At 37.2% G+C, this 14,727-nt stretch overlaps 2 protein-coding genes and 1 non-coding gene across 3 annotated transcripts; 1 reads left to right on the top strand and 2 right to left on the bottom strand.

Moving 5' to 3' along the window:
• Nucleotides 1–1,098: 1,098 nt before the first annotated feature.
• Nucleotides 1,099–2,811, bottom strand: LOC140015786 (uncharacterized). Its single transcript, XM_072068605.1, has 2 exons — nucleotides 1,762–2,811; nucleotides 1,099–1,497 (listed from the first exon to the last, which is right to left on the bottom strand). The coding sequence occupies exons 1-2, from the start codon at nucleotides 2,809–2,811 to the stop codon at nucleotides 1,099–1,101; spliced, it is 1,449 nt and encodes a 482-aa protein (XP_071924706.1).
• Nucleotides 2,812–3,130: 319 nt separating this feature from the next.
• LOC113719339 (small nucleolar RNA R71) lies at nucleotides 3,131–3,237 on the top strand. The gene has a single exon (XR_003454858.1). It is a non-coding gene; the product is annotated as a small nucleolar RNA R71 (small nucleolar RNA).
• Nucleotides 3,238–7,708: 4,471 nt separating this feature from the next.
• LOC113698979 (probable LRR receptor-like serine/threonine-protein kinase At1g53430) lies at nucleotides 7,709–11,334 on the bottom strand. Its single transcript, XM_027218987.2, has 11 exons — nucleotides 11,144–11,334; nucleotides 10,685–10,859; nucleotides 10,388–10,459; nucleotides 9,271–9,339; nucleotides 9,092–9,163; nucleotides 8,919–8,990; nucleotides 8,688–8,759; nucleotides 8,513–8,584; nucleotides 8,316–8,387; nucleotides 8,133–8,204; nucleotides 7,709–8,051 (listed from the first exon to the last, which is right to left on the bottom strand). Exons 1-11 carry the CDS (start codon nucleotides 11,316–11,318, stop codon nucleotides 7,976–7,978), a joined length of 999 nt encoding a protein of 332 aa, XP_027074788.2. The 5' UTR covers nucleotides 11,319–11,334; the 3' UTR covers nucleotides 7,709–7,975.
• Nucleotides 11,335–14,727: the final 3,393 nt, after the last annotated feature.

Genomic DNA, 14,727 nt, shown 5'->3' with positions numbered 1-14,727 from the left:
CCATTCAAGGCTCGAGATGCGTAGTAGATAGCATGGGCTGCCTTTCCCACTCTTTGACCCAATACCGCACCAACTGCATAGTCACTGGCGTCGCACATGATCTCAAATGGGAGGTTCCAGTCAGGGGGTTGGATAATAGGTAAGGAGGTCAATAACTCCTTTAACTTATCAAATGCCCCCTTACATGTTTCATCGAATTCGAAGGATACATCTTTTTGTAAAAGTTGGAATAAGGGTGCTCCAATTTTCGAGAAATCCTTGATGAACCTTCTATAGAAACCTGCGTGACCCAAGAAGGAACGAACTTCCCGCACACTCGCGGGGTAAGGTAAAGTAGATATAACATCTATTTTTGCCTTATCAACCTCAATACCTGTAGATGATACAACATGACCCAAAACTATCCCGTGTTCAACCATAAAATGACATTTTTCCCAATTAAGCACGAGATTAGTTTCTATACACCTTACTAAGATCAATTTCAGGTTATCTAGACAGTTTTCAAAACTTTCACCATATACACTAAAATCGTCCATGAAAACCTCAATAATCTTCTCAACATATTCTGAAAAGATACTTACCATGCATCTTTGAAAGGTAGCAGGTGCATTACACAATCCAAATGGCATCCTTCGGTATGCAAATGTTCCAAATGGGCAGGTGAAAGTAGTCTTCTCTTGGTCCTCGGGTGCGATGGCAATTTGAAAATAACCTAAAAATCCATCCAAGAAACAATAGTAAGCTCGACATGCTAATCGCTCCACCATCTGGTCAATGAAAGGGAGGGGGAAATGGTCTTTTTTCGTGACGGCATTCAGCTTTCGGTAATCGATACACTGTCGCCATCCGGTGGGCTTTCGAATTGGTACGAGCTCACCCTCTTGGTTTGATTCCACTGTCACCCCTGCCTTCTTCGGGACCACCTGTACTGGACTTACCCACGGGCTATCTGATATTGCAAATATAATTCCAACGTCCAGCAGTTTTAAAATCTCTTTCTTTACGACCTCCATCATGAGAGGATTTAATCTCCGTTGAGCTTGCCGTACGGGTTTAGCATTCTCCTCGAGTCGAATTCGGTGCATACACACCGCAGGGCTAATTCCCTTGATGTCGGCCGGCGATGGTCCATCCTATCGCCTGCTTATGTTCCCTAAGAACTCGAAGTAGTTTCTCTTCTTGAACCTTTGATAAACCCGCGGAGATGATCACTGGAAGTGTCTCCCCTTCACCTAAGTATACATACTTTAGGTGTTTTGGCAGTGGTTTTAGTTCCAAGACAGGTGCCTGCACCACAGATGGAAGTAACCTTTGGTGAGGTTCGGGTATGAAAATCGGTGCAAGATCATACCTTGTCTTCGTGGTTGGTAATGTTTGCAACGATCCAATCACGCATTTAAGCTCTTCACTCAACTCTACCCTAGAGGTCGTTTCGGACTCAAAGTGCCTGGTCAGGACGACCTCTAGTTCATCCCTGCCTTCAATTTCAAAAACCTCCTGTATAGCATTGTCAATAACATTTACCGAGAAAACAGAGCCAATATTTGAATCGGATGGATATTTCATGGTCTCAAAGATGTTAAAGTGAACAATCTCACCATCAAATTCCATAGACAAAGTACCCTTATTAACATCAATTTTGGTTCGGGCTGTGCTCAAAAAGGGTCTACCTAACAACAAAGGTGACGGATCACGGGAGTGTTCATCCTCCATGTCGAGCACATAAAAATCAACTGGAAAAACCAATTCGTTAATTTTTACCAAAACATCTTCAATCAACCCGTCAGGGTATGCATTGGTCCTGTCAGCTAATTGGATTATTATCCCAGTCTCTTTCAAAGGGCCTAAGTTTAAGGAAGCATAAATGGACTTTGGCATGACATTAATTGAGGCTCCCAGGTCTAACATGGCCTTTCCAATCAAAGTATTACCTATCCTACAAGGAATAGTAAACATACCTGGATCTCCGCATTTCGGTGGAAGCTTTCTTTGTAGAATTGCTGAAACATTCTCCCCAACTATAACTCGTTCATCCCCCTTCAACCGCTTGCGGTTGGCACACAGGTCCCTCAAAAATTTTGCGTACCTGGGTACTTGTTTAATCGCATCCAGTAGGGGTATGTTGATCTCCACCTTGCGAAAGATCTCCAGGACCTCTTTTTCCTTGTCTTGCTTCTTTGGTTTCTCTAACCTGCTAGGAAAGGGAGGTGGATTAGTTTTAGCTGTAGGAATTGGGTTCGAGGGTACCTTTGCATTTTTGTTGTCTGTGCCCTCCTCTTCCAATTCTTTCTCAATCCGTTCCTCGTCCTTGTCTTTAGGAATCACCGGTTCGGGTCCTTGAACTTCCTTGCCACTCCTTAAAGTCATTGCACTTACATTCTTTGGATTTGCCTCAGGTTGAGATGGCAATTTTCCTTGAACTTGGGACTCCAAACGGTTGATTGTTATAGCCATTTGATTCATTTGATTTTGCAATGATTGTACCTGTCCCAGTTGATTTCTCATGCTTTGCAGGTTTGAATCCGTCTTTTGTTGATTAGCAAGTAATTGCTTCATCATCTCTTCCATGGACGGACTTGAGTTTGAAGGGGGTGGTGGTGGTGGTGGGCGAGGATGGTACTGTTGTTGGTGTCCTTGCTGTCTATTTGGCACAAAGTTAGACTGCCTATTTCCTCCATAGCTAAGGTTGGGGTGATCCCTCCAACCAGGATTGTAGGTGCTTGAGTACGGGTCGTACTGCTTTCTTGGCGCGGGCGCGTGGCCGGTCATGTTCACCTGTTCTGCAGTTTCTTCTTGAACCAGTGGACACATTTCCGTAGGATGACCCACGGCAGTGCACACCCCACACACTTTGGCTTGCGAGGCACTCCCCACAGGTAATTGTCTTACAAAAGATATTAATTCGGAGATCTGCTGTTGGATAGAGGACGTTTCTACCTCATTCACCCTACGCGTCGGGATGTCCTCTCTTGAACCAAACTACTGTGAGTTCTCAGCCATCCCTTCAATCAACTCCCATGCTCCTCGAGGAGTTTTGTTCACCAACGCCCCTCCACTTGCAGCATCGATTATGCTTCTTTCCCTGAAAAGCAACCCCTCATAGAAATATTGAATGAGCAGTTGCTCACTTATCTGATACTGAGGGCATTTGGTGCACAGTTTCTTAAATCTCTCCCAGTACTCATAGAGAGATTCGCTTGGGTGTTGTTTGATACTACATATCTCCTTCCTTAGGCTCGCAGCTCGAGACGCAGGAAAGTACTTGTCCAAGAATTTTTTCTTCAGTTGGTCCCACGTGGTGATACTACCAGGCGGTAGGTAGTAGAGCCAGTCTTTTGCGGAGTCCTTCAAAGAGAAGGGGAAGGCCCTCATCTTTATTTGCTCTTCTGTAATTCCCGGGGGCTTCATGCTGTTGCAAACGACGTCGAACTCTTGCAAGTGCTTGTAGGGCTCCTCACCTGGTAAACCATGAAAAGATGGCAAGAGATGAATTAGACCAGATTTTAGTTCAAAGGGAGTGTCATCATTTAAATGTGGAAAAGTAATGCACAAGGGCTGTTGATTTAAATCAGGAGCAGCCAACTCCCTTAATGTTCGTGCATTTGCCATAGTGACTTCCTCTTGGTCTGAATCACTCAAATTGTCACCAGACAAATTTGTCGGCTCAACCTCTGGATCAAGTCCCTGAGGTGCAATACCGTATTGCTCTTCTCTGAGCCGCCTGGTTTCTTTCCTCGTTCTACGCGCGGTCTTCTCTACTTCAGGGTCGAAAATTAATTCGCCTGTACGAGAAGAACGAGGCATAAACTAGAAAAATACCAGAAAAAAAATGAACTTAAAAAGAAACAAATGATTAACGCCAGTCCCCGGCAACGGCGCCAAAAATTGACAGGAGTCGAGCCTGTGCAATAATAAATACCTACTCGAGAAAAATAAATTTTCTGTGTATAGTAGTGAGTAGGGTCGAATCCACAGGGATTGGGAAAAATTTGATTCCTTTCAAGTTCGGGACACGGGGGATTTTTATCAGAAATAAACTAAAAATAATTAAACAATTTAACTAAAAATAATTAAATAATTTAACCAAAAATAAATAATTAATTAATACAATTGTAAATAGCAATTAAATAAATGATAAATAAATTCTAGCCAAGGATACAACTACGCAGACACAGTCCATTCATCCGATCATTGATGCAAAGAAGGTTCACTTAATTTTATTAATGGGCTAGTTATAGTCGCCGATAAACTCTAACGACCAGCTTTTCCTTAATTTATTGATAACCAAGGTACGACCGTTGATTACTTCTAACCAGGAAATACTCCTAGGTACGACCGTAGGAATTAATTTCCTAATTGCATTAAAAACTAGAAAAGCCTAACCCAAATTAATAACACGCTACGAGGGTTATTTAAATCAGATTGCATGTTCTCCTAGTATGTGAAAATACTAGTTGTCACTAATATTAACCAACTAAACAATTACGGATTTAATTGATTAATTTGACAGGAGATTAATAAGTCAAATTGCACATCGGGCCCTTGATATCCAATTAACAAAATAATTCCATGGAAATTAAAATAGAAAACATGCAAATATTAACAAATTAAGGAACACGTAAAATTAATTAGATCTCACAGATATTTGGGACTGCGTCTTCGCGTTGATCCTTGACTAGAGGAGAAAATTAGCCACGCCTCATAAGAAAATCTTCACACAATTCAATTGAATTTAAAGACATCATCTTTCTTCGATAATTGAGAGAGTGAATAACAAAGCTCTCGGAAGAGAATAAGAAAATTACACACTAGAATTCAACAAACCAAAACAACTCCCTATCCTCTCCTCTGGAACATCCCTCGGAGAGAAAACTAAAAACTCCTCTATCCTCCTACGGAGCTTATTTTGAGAGAAAACTCCAAAACAAAACTAATAGCTTCTCCAGCTATCTTCTCATTCTCCTCTCCACTAGTTTTATAAGAGAACTAGTTACGTAGGAAGCAAATAGAAAAGCTACTTTCATCATCAAAGTCCACCTATGGCTAATGAGTATATCTCCCACAATAAGAACAAACTTTCTACGTGGTCCCCGCTTTGATTTCTTATTGCTAGTGGATTTCATCATATCAATTCAATTCTTCATCAGCAATTCCGTTGGTTTGCACAATTTGGTTTGCACAATTTGGGCTGATGGTGGAAAGCTTTTAGAAGCTTTCACGCGTAGAGAAATCTTCTCAAGAAGGTCCCCTTTTAGCACTTTTCTGCTCCACTTTCTGAAATTATATCCAAATACCAAATATAAATATATATTGACAATTAAAACAATATTTGGCAAGGATAAAGAGGAAAATTAACAATAAAATTACTAACAATTAACACCCTATCACTTACATGTAAACTGTGTTTGATAGGGCATCTAAACTTCTGGGAATTGGCCCATCAATTTTGTTAAAACTAAGGTCCCTGCAAGACAAACATAAAGAGTAATAGATTAGGTATTGTTCATAGTCTTTTGTCAATAGCACCATTTGTTCATCAAAGATGTTCTCAAAGTAATACAAGTGCCCAAGTCCTTGTATCCAAATACCTGTAGTTGCCTATAAATTCTGTTTCCCTACTCCTCTTTATATATGTCTAGTCCGATGTTTTGGTTAAATTACACCAGCCTACCATCAGCTTTATCCTTTCCCTCCAATTCTTTTACATGGAAAAAAACCAAGACAAAAGAGCTGGAAGCTATTGTAATTTAAAAGTATGCAATCTTACAGAAATTATTTCGTGTCATCATCGAAAGTACAAAAGCAAAGGTCAGTGCAATTTTCAAAAACCTTAGGGGAGGTTTTGCTTATCAACTCAGCAGCTTTTCTAACTAGACCCAAGCATCATTTGCATCTCTTTCACTTTGTGTTTCCTACACAGGGATCAAGGTTGTAAAACAATGAGGTGCACACTTCCTAATCTTAGACACGGACAAACTGGATAACTCAGTGGGGGAGAGATCAGTTGGGTAGTACGGGGGAAAGAATGTAAGTGAGAGGTCCCAGGTTCGAGACCTCCCACTTATGCTAAAAAAAAAAAGGAAAACTGGGTAATTCATTCATTTTTTGAAAAATTTAAGCCTTATGCTGGGTGCAGAAAACCAGTATTGAATAGAGATTTTGAGCTTACTGAATAATAGAGCCAAAGTCTTTCCAAAATGTAAGGAAATCAAATAAATAATCCACCAGATCTCTCTTGTAATGTTGATTAACATTGAGTACAGCTATTGTATCATCCTTGAATTGCTTATTGTTGCGTTCCTACATTCCTACTGCATATCCGGATATCAAATTAATAGATTATAATGCTACTCTATACAATATGAGTCGGTATCCTTACACATATCTAAGTGATAGGGTGTTAATTGTTGGTATTTTTATTATTAATTTTCCCTTCTATCCCTGACAAATATTGTGTTAATTGCTGATATTTACTCATATTTGGTATTTGGAATCAATTTCAGGAGTGAAGCAGAAAATTACCAAAAAGGAGGGACTTGTATGGAAAAATGCAGACTTCTAAGGGCTTCAACCTTTGGGTCCTTGAATTGGTGGGGACCACAAGCTAGTGCAAGGTATTTAGTCATTTGGGCTTTTCAAAGAAAGCAACGTAGAGAGATTTGGAACAACAAGTACTTTGGAGGCTTTGTCCACATGTGCGGGGACCACGGATAAGAAGCATGAGTCATTTGGACTCTAGGAAAAGAAACGTACAAGACTTTGAATTTGGTGTGGGGACCACCAGAGATAGCATTAGACTTCCTTTTGGCTTTAAAAAGGGGGAAACGTACAGAGAACTTTTATCAATCAATAGTTTTTAGTTTAGGCTTTTAGCATAGTTTTAGTTTCCTTTTCTTAGCTCTTTCGCATGGTTGTTCTCCATTAATGGAGAACTAACCTCTTAATTCAAGTCAAGGGGACAACTGAAGATTTGGTTCAACAATTACTGTGAGATCTAATTTATTTTAATTGCTTCCTTAATTTATTGGTATTTATATGTTCCCTGCTTTTAATTGCTATAACTCATGTGAGTAATTGAATAGATGCGCAATATTTAATTATTCACATAGGCTATTTTGCTAAATAGGGATAATTGAATCCGTAATTGTTCGTTATCTTTATCTCAGTAGCAACTGGCGTAATTGGGTTTATGTCAGGGGAGCATACGATCTAACTTAAACAAACCCTCGTAACGTGTTTGTTAGTTAGGATTAGGCCTTTCTAATTATTAATGCAATCTAGAAATTAAATCCTACGGTCGTACCTAGGGTTGTTTTTGGGTTAGAGAAATAGTTAACGGTCGTACCTTAACTATAGAGAAATTAAGGGAAGGTTGGTTGTTTATTGCGTGCATGACAACTATAACTGGTCTATTAATAAATGTGGAATTATGTGTGAATCAATGATCAGTGCCTGAACCATTTCTGAAGTGTACCCTTGGCTAGAGTTTTCCCTTAATTATTTCTCTTAATCAATTATTTTCTGCAGTAAATTTATTTAGTTAGCATTTAATCCAAAACCCCCCATACCTTGGACTCTAGAAGAAACGAATTATCCCCAGTCCCTGTGGATTCGACCCTACTCACCGCTATATACAAAATCTGTATTTTTCTCGAGTAGGTACTTATTATTGCACAGGTTCGGCACCTGTCACTAAGGAAACTTCTTTTTGGACATTATCACAATGCTGTAATCTTGACTTTGTGATGCATCAAAATTTAAGGTTCAAAAACAAACACGAACAGTATGCAACTAATTGCATCTGAACGTTTAGTATTATACCCAACAAAGGGCAGTCATCAGTAGCCAGTTCTGAGGAGCGATCAACTTTGCATTAACAAAAGAGTATAAGGCTATGCATATTGTGAGGGAGAAGTCCCTGAGAAGCATGCAGAAGTTCAACTTTGAACAACAAAGAAGTAAATATCTATTCTACTCACAAGACTCTCAATTTTGTCAGTGAGCCAAGATAGTCTGGTAACTGCCCAACTATATTGCAACTCCTTAATACCCTACACAACCAATTGAGAAACAAGTCAATGCCACTTATAGTCATTTTCCTTGAGAGTGCAATGCAATGCCAGAACACTCACAGAGTCTTCATATTAGTTGCACCGCGAAGGTTAGGAAAAGTTGTGTCATTTCCACTCAAATCACTGATTCTCCTGTTTGTATTTTTCAAAGAGAACGATAGATCAGAAACATCAGCCGATTGTATTGTTTATTCATGAACTTTACTTTGTAAGAATGAAAATCAAGACATAAAGAAAACTTACAAGTCAGTTAAATTTGTTAAGGAAGCAATGCCAGGTGGGATTGGCCCTTTTAAACCGCTACCGTGGATCACTCTGCCATTATGTAATATAGTCTTTAGTTGAGTAACAATAAGATGAATCATTTCGGCAGAAATTAATTATAGGAAAACCAGAAGTTAAAGAAAATATTGACTGTTGCCAATAGGTCAAGGTCTTACAGATATTCAATACTTTTCCAGTTCTCGATAAAATTAGGTATACTCCCCGTGAAATTGCAGTCACCAATCCAGCTACAGTTTTTTCAAAGAACTTGAAGGAATCAGTTTTAAGACAGGAAAAGAATGAGTAGGACATTCAGAACCCATTGGACCGAAATTCAAAAAGAGGACTCACAACTCCTTCAAAGCAGTCAAGTTAGCCAATGTTCTAGGCAACTCTCCGGTCCAATTGTTCGAGGTAAGAGTTCTTCAATGAAGCGACCAAATTAGTTAACATAAAAGGCAAAAAGAAGAGAAAAGATGCTGATGAATTCTCATTCCCTAATAGTTGAGAAACACAAATGAAATCAATCAATCCGACAGCGAAAACAGAGAAATCCCAATAAGGCATACTCCAAGGGCTTACAGTCTCTGTAAGCGGGATAAGTTCCCAAGCTCTGGAGGTATAGTTCCAGACAACTGATTGAAGTCCAAGGTTCTACAGAAAATTAAGCGACAAGAAACAAATTATTCACAAGTTGATTAAAGAATTGAAACATATTTGTTAAAGAAATAAGAAGTGTCAATAGGGATCATTACAGATTTGCAAGGGTGCTGATGTTTCCAAGTTCTTTTGGTATTGTTCCTGATATGCGGTTACTGTTGAGAGAACTGTGGCAAAACCACGAACTTACACATTATCGCTGAATTCTTACATAGCCAGATATGCATCAATTCCAACAACATATAGGGAAAAATAAAATAGGAGCAAAACTTACATGTTAACAAGCTGCATGGTGCCCCATATTGGAGGGATGTTACCAGAAAGGTAGTTCCGAGTGACATCACTGGATCAAAGTAGCAAATATTGAAGATAAAGGAACAGTCAAGTTGGTTGATTTTTTTTCCATTTTCGACCCATGTTGTCTTCAAATTTATCACTGTGTTTTTGAAACTCGGACCGGATCGGCCGGTTCAACCGTTTGAACCGGAAACCGGATAGGCATCTGGTCCGAGTTGCTTTAAAAAATCAGGAAACAAAAACTCGGTTAAAATTCGAATTTGACCGGAAAACCGGAAGAACCGCTTCAACCGGAGTCTGAGATCTAAAGAAGAGATGGTCTGGAGACCACTTAAAAACTAAAGCCACGGGACAATGGGACATGTGCTGTACATAATTGCCTCCAAGAATTAACATCTCTATCTTGTGTGCCGTTTCTGACCTTTGACTGTTGTTGTAATCTGAGCATTTTTAATTTTTTCCTTTTTTACCTGTTTTACCCTTTTTGTTTTCCTTTTTTGATTCTTTCTTTTAATTACTCTCAAATCTCTTCACATATCCTACCATAAATCTCTCTCAAATAACTCCAATGGAAGATCTAAGTTAAAAAAAGGATAAAACATTAAAAAAAGAAAATAAAAAAATTCACCTAGAAATATTTTATCAATTTTATGATTTGACACTTAGAGTACTAGAAAACTTATTACACCTAAAAAGATTTTAGAACTTATAGCTATAGCCCTAAATTCTTGTATTACTTTTCAAGTAAGCCCTCCAATTTGGTTCTAAACCTGTTGAATATGCGCTAAATTGTAAATTGTATAAATTGCTACTTAGTTATACTACCTTATTTGTATTTTCTTGTAAACTATCTTAGAAATATCAAATATATATTGAACCTGCATTTCTTAGTATTAATATATTTTTATAAAATTTACATAATATATTAATTTTTAAAATTAAATATATTTATGAAGTTATCCGGTTCTTGAATGGGTTCGACCGAGTCGAACCCATTGACCCCTAATCCCTGAACTCAACCGAGTCGATGATCGGTCCGAGTTTCAGAACATATTTTATCAGTCATTTTCTCATAGGGAAAGGTGAACACTTACAACTCTCGGAGGTAAGGGAGTTTGACCAATTCTGGTGGCAGTTCTCCTGGAAGACTCTGTGATTTCAATACTCTGCACCTCAGATAAAAGACCCGGAAGAAAATTTTAAAAAAATTGGCAATACATCACTTGTAGAAACAGAATCATGGTTCTTTTTTTTTTTTTCCTTCTATTTTGTGTGCGAGCTACTTCTATGTAAAGAAAAACACGGGCCAAGAAGAATAATATTCTTCTCATGTAGACGTTCAGGTTTATGGATTCTTAGTCTCTGTACATGCTTGAGTAAGGAGTACTTACATACTAACGACATGACAGGTCGTGCTATTTTCAAAGGAACAATCACAAGTAACCGCATTCGCAAACTCTTTTGGTGCAGTAGCATTTCTCCAGTTTGATTCTCCACTACAGGGATCTACTCCGAAATTCCAATCCGTCTTCCCTAATGTTTTTGCTATCTCCCTCAAAACGTCCACTAGAAGAACCCAACATCCAAAAACAGAAATTGGTCATCTGGTATGATACAGCAAGTCAAATAATTTGTTTGGATTGTAAATTATTTGAGATATTTTCACTGTAGCACTTTTTGTGATATGATGTACGTGAGATAAAAAGATAATTGAGAAGATAAAAAAGTGTATTGAAAATTATAATAACGATACAAGCAAATATATTTGGACAAATAATCTGCCGTCCAAACACAACCATGGTACTATTGCCCTTTGCACCCAAGTTCATACTCGTATGGTAAGGATATACCTTCATCTGGTACAAGAGTGGCTCCTGAAGCAAGCTTTACCGGCCAGAAGGTGAATACTATTGCAGCAGCTGAAGCAACTGAAAATCCAAGGCGACCCCGAAGAAACATTTTTCTGAGTATTATTAAGAAGAGGTAGTTGCAGAGCAATACTACTATATTCCAAGTCAAAAACATGCCAAACAGAAGCTGAATATATGTAAAGAATTATTGACTGCTTCACACACGGGTTTCCCATTCACACTCTAATGATTATGACAATAGAAAAGTCAGCCGCTGGTGAGATTTTGTCTCGGTTTGACAGTAGATTGTGACGTATGGGTTGTGACGTATGGGTAGGAATAAATCTGTTCAAAGTAAGAATCTTGCTAAGCAATTGCCTGGGGTCTTTAGTAGGTCTCCCTTAGATGAGTGTACTTTTCAATAAGTGTACTTTTCAGTTTGTTGAAAAGAATCTTGCTAGAGAATTCCAAAGTAGTTTTCATACCTATTATCAAAAAAAAAAAAAAAATACTTTTCATACCTCTTCATTCACACCCATGGTTGTTAAAACATTATACCTATTTGAGCAAGTTTGTTATTTATCAAAACATTAGGTCTTTTAATTATAATTTTGCAACAATTTTTGTCTAAAAAACAAAAGATAAAACAAAAAAAAAAGATTCGGAAACAAATGAATAAAACAAATAGAGACAAAGTCACAAAGGACGAAGAGAGAGAAAGTTTCTTTGGTTCTTCTCAATCTCCATTCCAACCTTTTTTCCCCATCTAGATTTCAATAAAATTTCACAAAATTTTGCCAATCTCCCATCTCTAATTCTCTATTGTCTTTGTATCCTTATCCAGCCCAATGAAAACAACCGCGATTACCCATAACCCCTAATTTGATTGTTTCTTTTAATTATGCCTATCAACTATATATGTGTACTAAATGTTTTTACTATCATGTATTAAGATGGATTGTTTTTTTATTTCTAATTAGATAAGACGCTTGGACCTTTTCTTTTCATTTTAGGGTTCCATTGCTTTATTTCTTGTCAAACTATAGGTAAAAATAATTATATGTTTATAAATATTTTACTTATTTGATATTTTTAAAGTTGTACAAAACTATATATAAATTTCAAATTAATTAATTTAGTTAATTTGAAAGTTTTTGGTAGAATCTTACGATCCTACGATCCAATCCTGTGAAACTAAAATCGATCCTACGTAGAATCCCGATTTTGCAAACCTTGTTCATACCTGTGCTGATGATGTTATGGATTTGGACAGCGCAGGTTACCATTTACTCTCTTGTAGTTTAGTATTTTTTTTTTTTACATAACTAACTCTCCTCTAATTTCAAAAACTATACATAACCTCCTCATAGTTTGAACTAAAGTGTCAAAATGACAGAAACGATTATTCGTAACGGGACTTTTAAAAATATGGAAATTTTCCTTATAAATACATGACACATTAACCCCATATGATTTTATATTTTATCATATAACCCCCTTATAATTTAATACTTTACCATATAACCTTTTTATGATTTTCAAAATATACACATAACTCCCCTTGATTAATAAATAATTTTCAACTTTACATAAGGGTATTTTTGACATTTTAGGTGATGTCTTATTACGAATGATCATTTCAGTCACTTTGACACTTTAATCCAAACCATAAAGGGATTATGTATAGTTTTAAAAATTATAGGGGGGTTATGTAAAAAAAATACTAAACCCCATGGAGGTAAAGTGTAATTTCACCATTTAGATATCAATCCTAGTCAGATGTGATTTTGGGTACCAGTTATATTTATCTGTTTCTATGATTGCATCCTTGTTTCTATGATTACACTTGACTAGAGTAGTTCTTTTGCTAAACTATGTGGAATTTCAAGAAAGAATGGAAAAATCTGAAACATAAAAGGCGCAGACAAATTTCCTTACAATCTGTTCATCAGAAAATCAGAATCGATGGTAACTGGATATAAATCTCCGGTAGATGTTGAAGATGCTGGGCATAGCTCTCATTTGAATTTGGTACTTCATGCTGATCGGAAATCTCCCTGGGCTCAACCTTGTTGCTCGAGACTCTCAACCCTGAAAGCTATGTTTTCAGAACCGGACCGGATAGCGACTCGGCCGAGGTCAGGGGTCAGGGGTCAATGGGTTCGACCGGGGGTCGATAGAGGTCGAACCGGATGACGTCATAAATAAAAATTATTTAAAAATTAAAATATTATATATATAATATCTAATAATATATTGATATTAATAAATGTATATTCATATATATTTGATGTTTCAAATATATTTAACAAGAAAATACAAAGAAATTAGAACAATCAAGTAGCAATTTATATTATTTAATAAATATTAACAAGTTTAGAATTAAAATTATGAATTTAATTGAAAAATAACATCAAATTTTAGGACAATATTTATAAAGTATCAAATATTTGAGGTATATCAATAAGTTTTAACAATTTAGGGGGTCAAAACATAATATTAAAAAGTTTGAATTTATTTTAAAAAAATTACTGTTGAACCGGAAAAACCGGTTTTTTCCCGGTCAAACCCGGTTTTTGACCGGCTTTGACCGGATTTTAAATTTCCGGTTTTTTAATATGACTCGGACCGGCTATCTGGCCGGTTCCCGGTTCGACCGCCGGTCCGGTCCGAGTTTTAAAACAGAGCCTGAAAGTAGCTCTTTATTAACTGCTCGTCCTTCCAGCATGCTAACCACGGTTGACATGCTAGGCCTAATGGTCGGTGAGGCATTGGTGCAAAGAAGGGCAACATGAATTGTCAGTATAACCTCTTCCTTGTTGAAGTTTGATCCGAGTCTTGGGTCCACTAGTTCCATTAGTTTCCTTTCATCCTTCAGCAGAAAAAAAATCATCGTGTGCAATAGGGGTGGCAATTCGGGTCCAAATCAGATTGGCGGGTCGGGTTCGGGTCAACCCGTCAGAAAATCTGTTGACCTGAACCCGACCCGCCAACCCGTGACGGGTCAAGTATGCTGACCCGAACCCGAAAATTTCAGGTTGACGGGTTGGCGGGTCGACCCGAAACTCAATTTTAATTTATTAATTTATCACTGTAATTTCTAATAAAATCAATTTTTCACAAAACTAATTACATAATCAAGTAATAAAAATTTAAATAAATAATTCCAAACCAAATCTAAAATAAATTAAACACCGTAAAAGTGTTTTATCCCAAACAAAATATAAAATAAATTAAAACAGTATAAAAGTAAAAAATAATATAATATATTATTTGTCCAAATATAATAATTTCAACTTCACACAAATTAAATAAATTCATTTAGGATTAAATAATTAATGCCTTTGAAAAAAAGAATAACTTAGTTTAGTTAGATAAAATTATTTTTATGTTTATTAAATTATTTTTAATTCGTAAACGGGTCATATCGGGTTATATCAGGTCATCACGGGTTGACCCGAAATCGACCTGTTTTCTTTTCGGATTCATCGGGGCCAACCCGATTCTGACCCGAATTCCCGAAACCTCAACCCAAACCCATTAATTTCGTGTTAGGTTCGTGTCATGTTTTCAGGTCGTGTCGA

The sequence above is a fragment of the Coffea arabica genome, chromosome 1e (genome assembly GCF_036785885.1).
Source record: "Coffea arabica cultivar ET-39 chromosome 1e, Coffea Arabica ET-39 HiFi, whole genome shotgun sequence".
Lineage (NCBI taxonomy): Eukaryota > Viridiplantae > Streptophyta > Magnoliopsida > Gentianales > Rubiaceae > Coffea > Coffea arabica.
The sequence above is the reverse complement of the archived record's forward strand: the minus strand, read 5'-3'. Positions and strand labels throughout refer to the sequence as shown.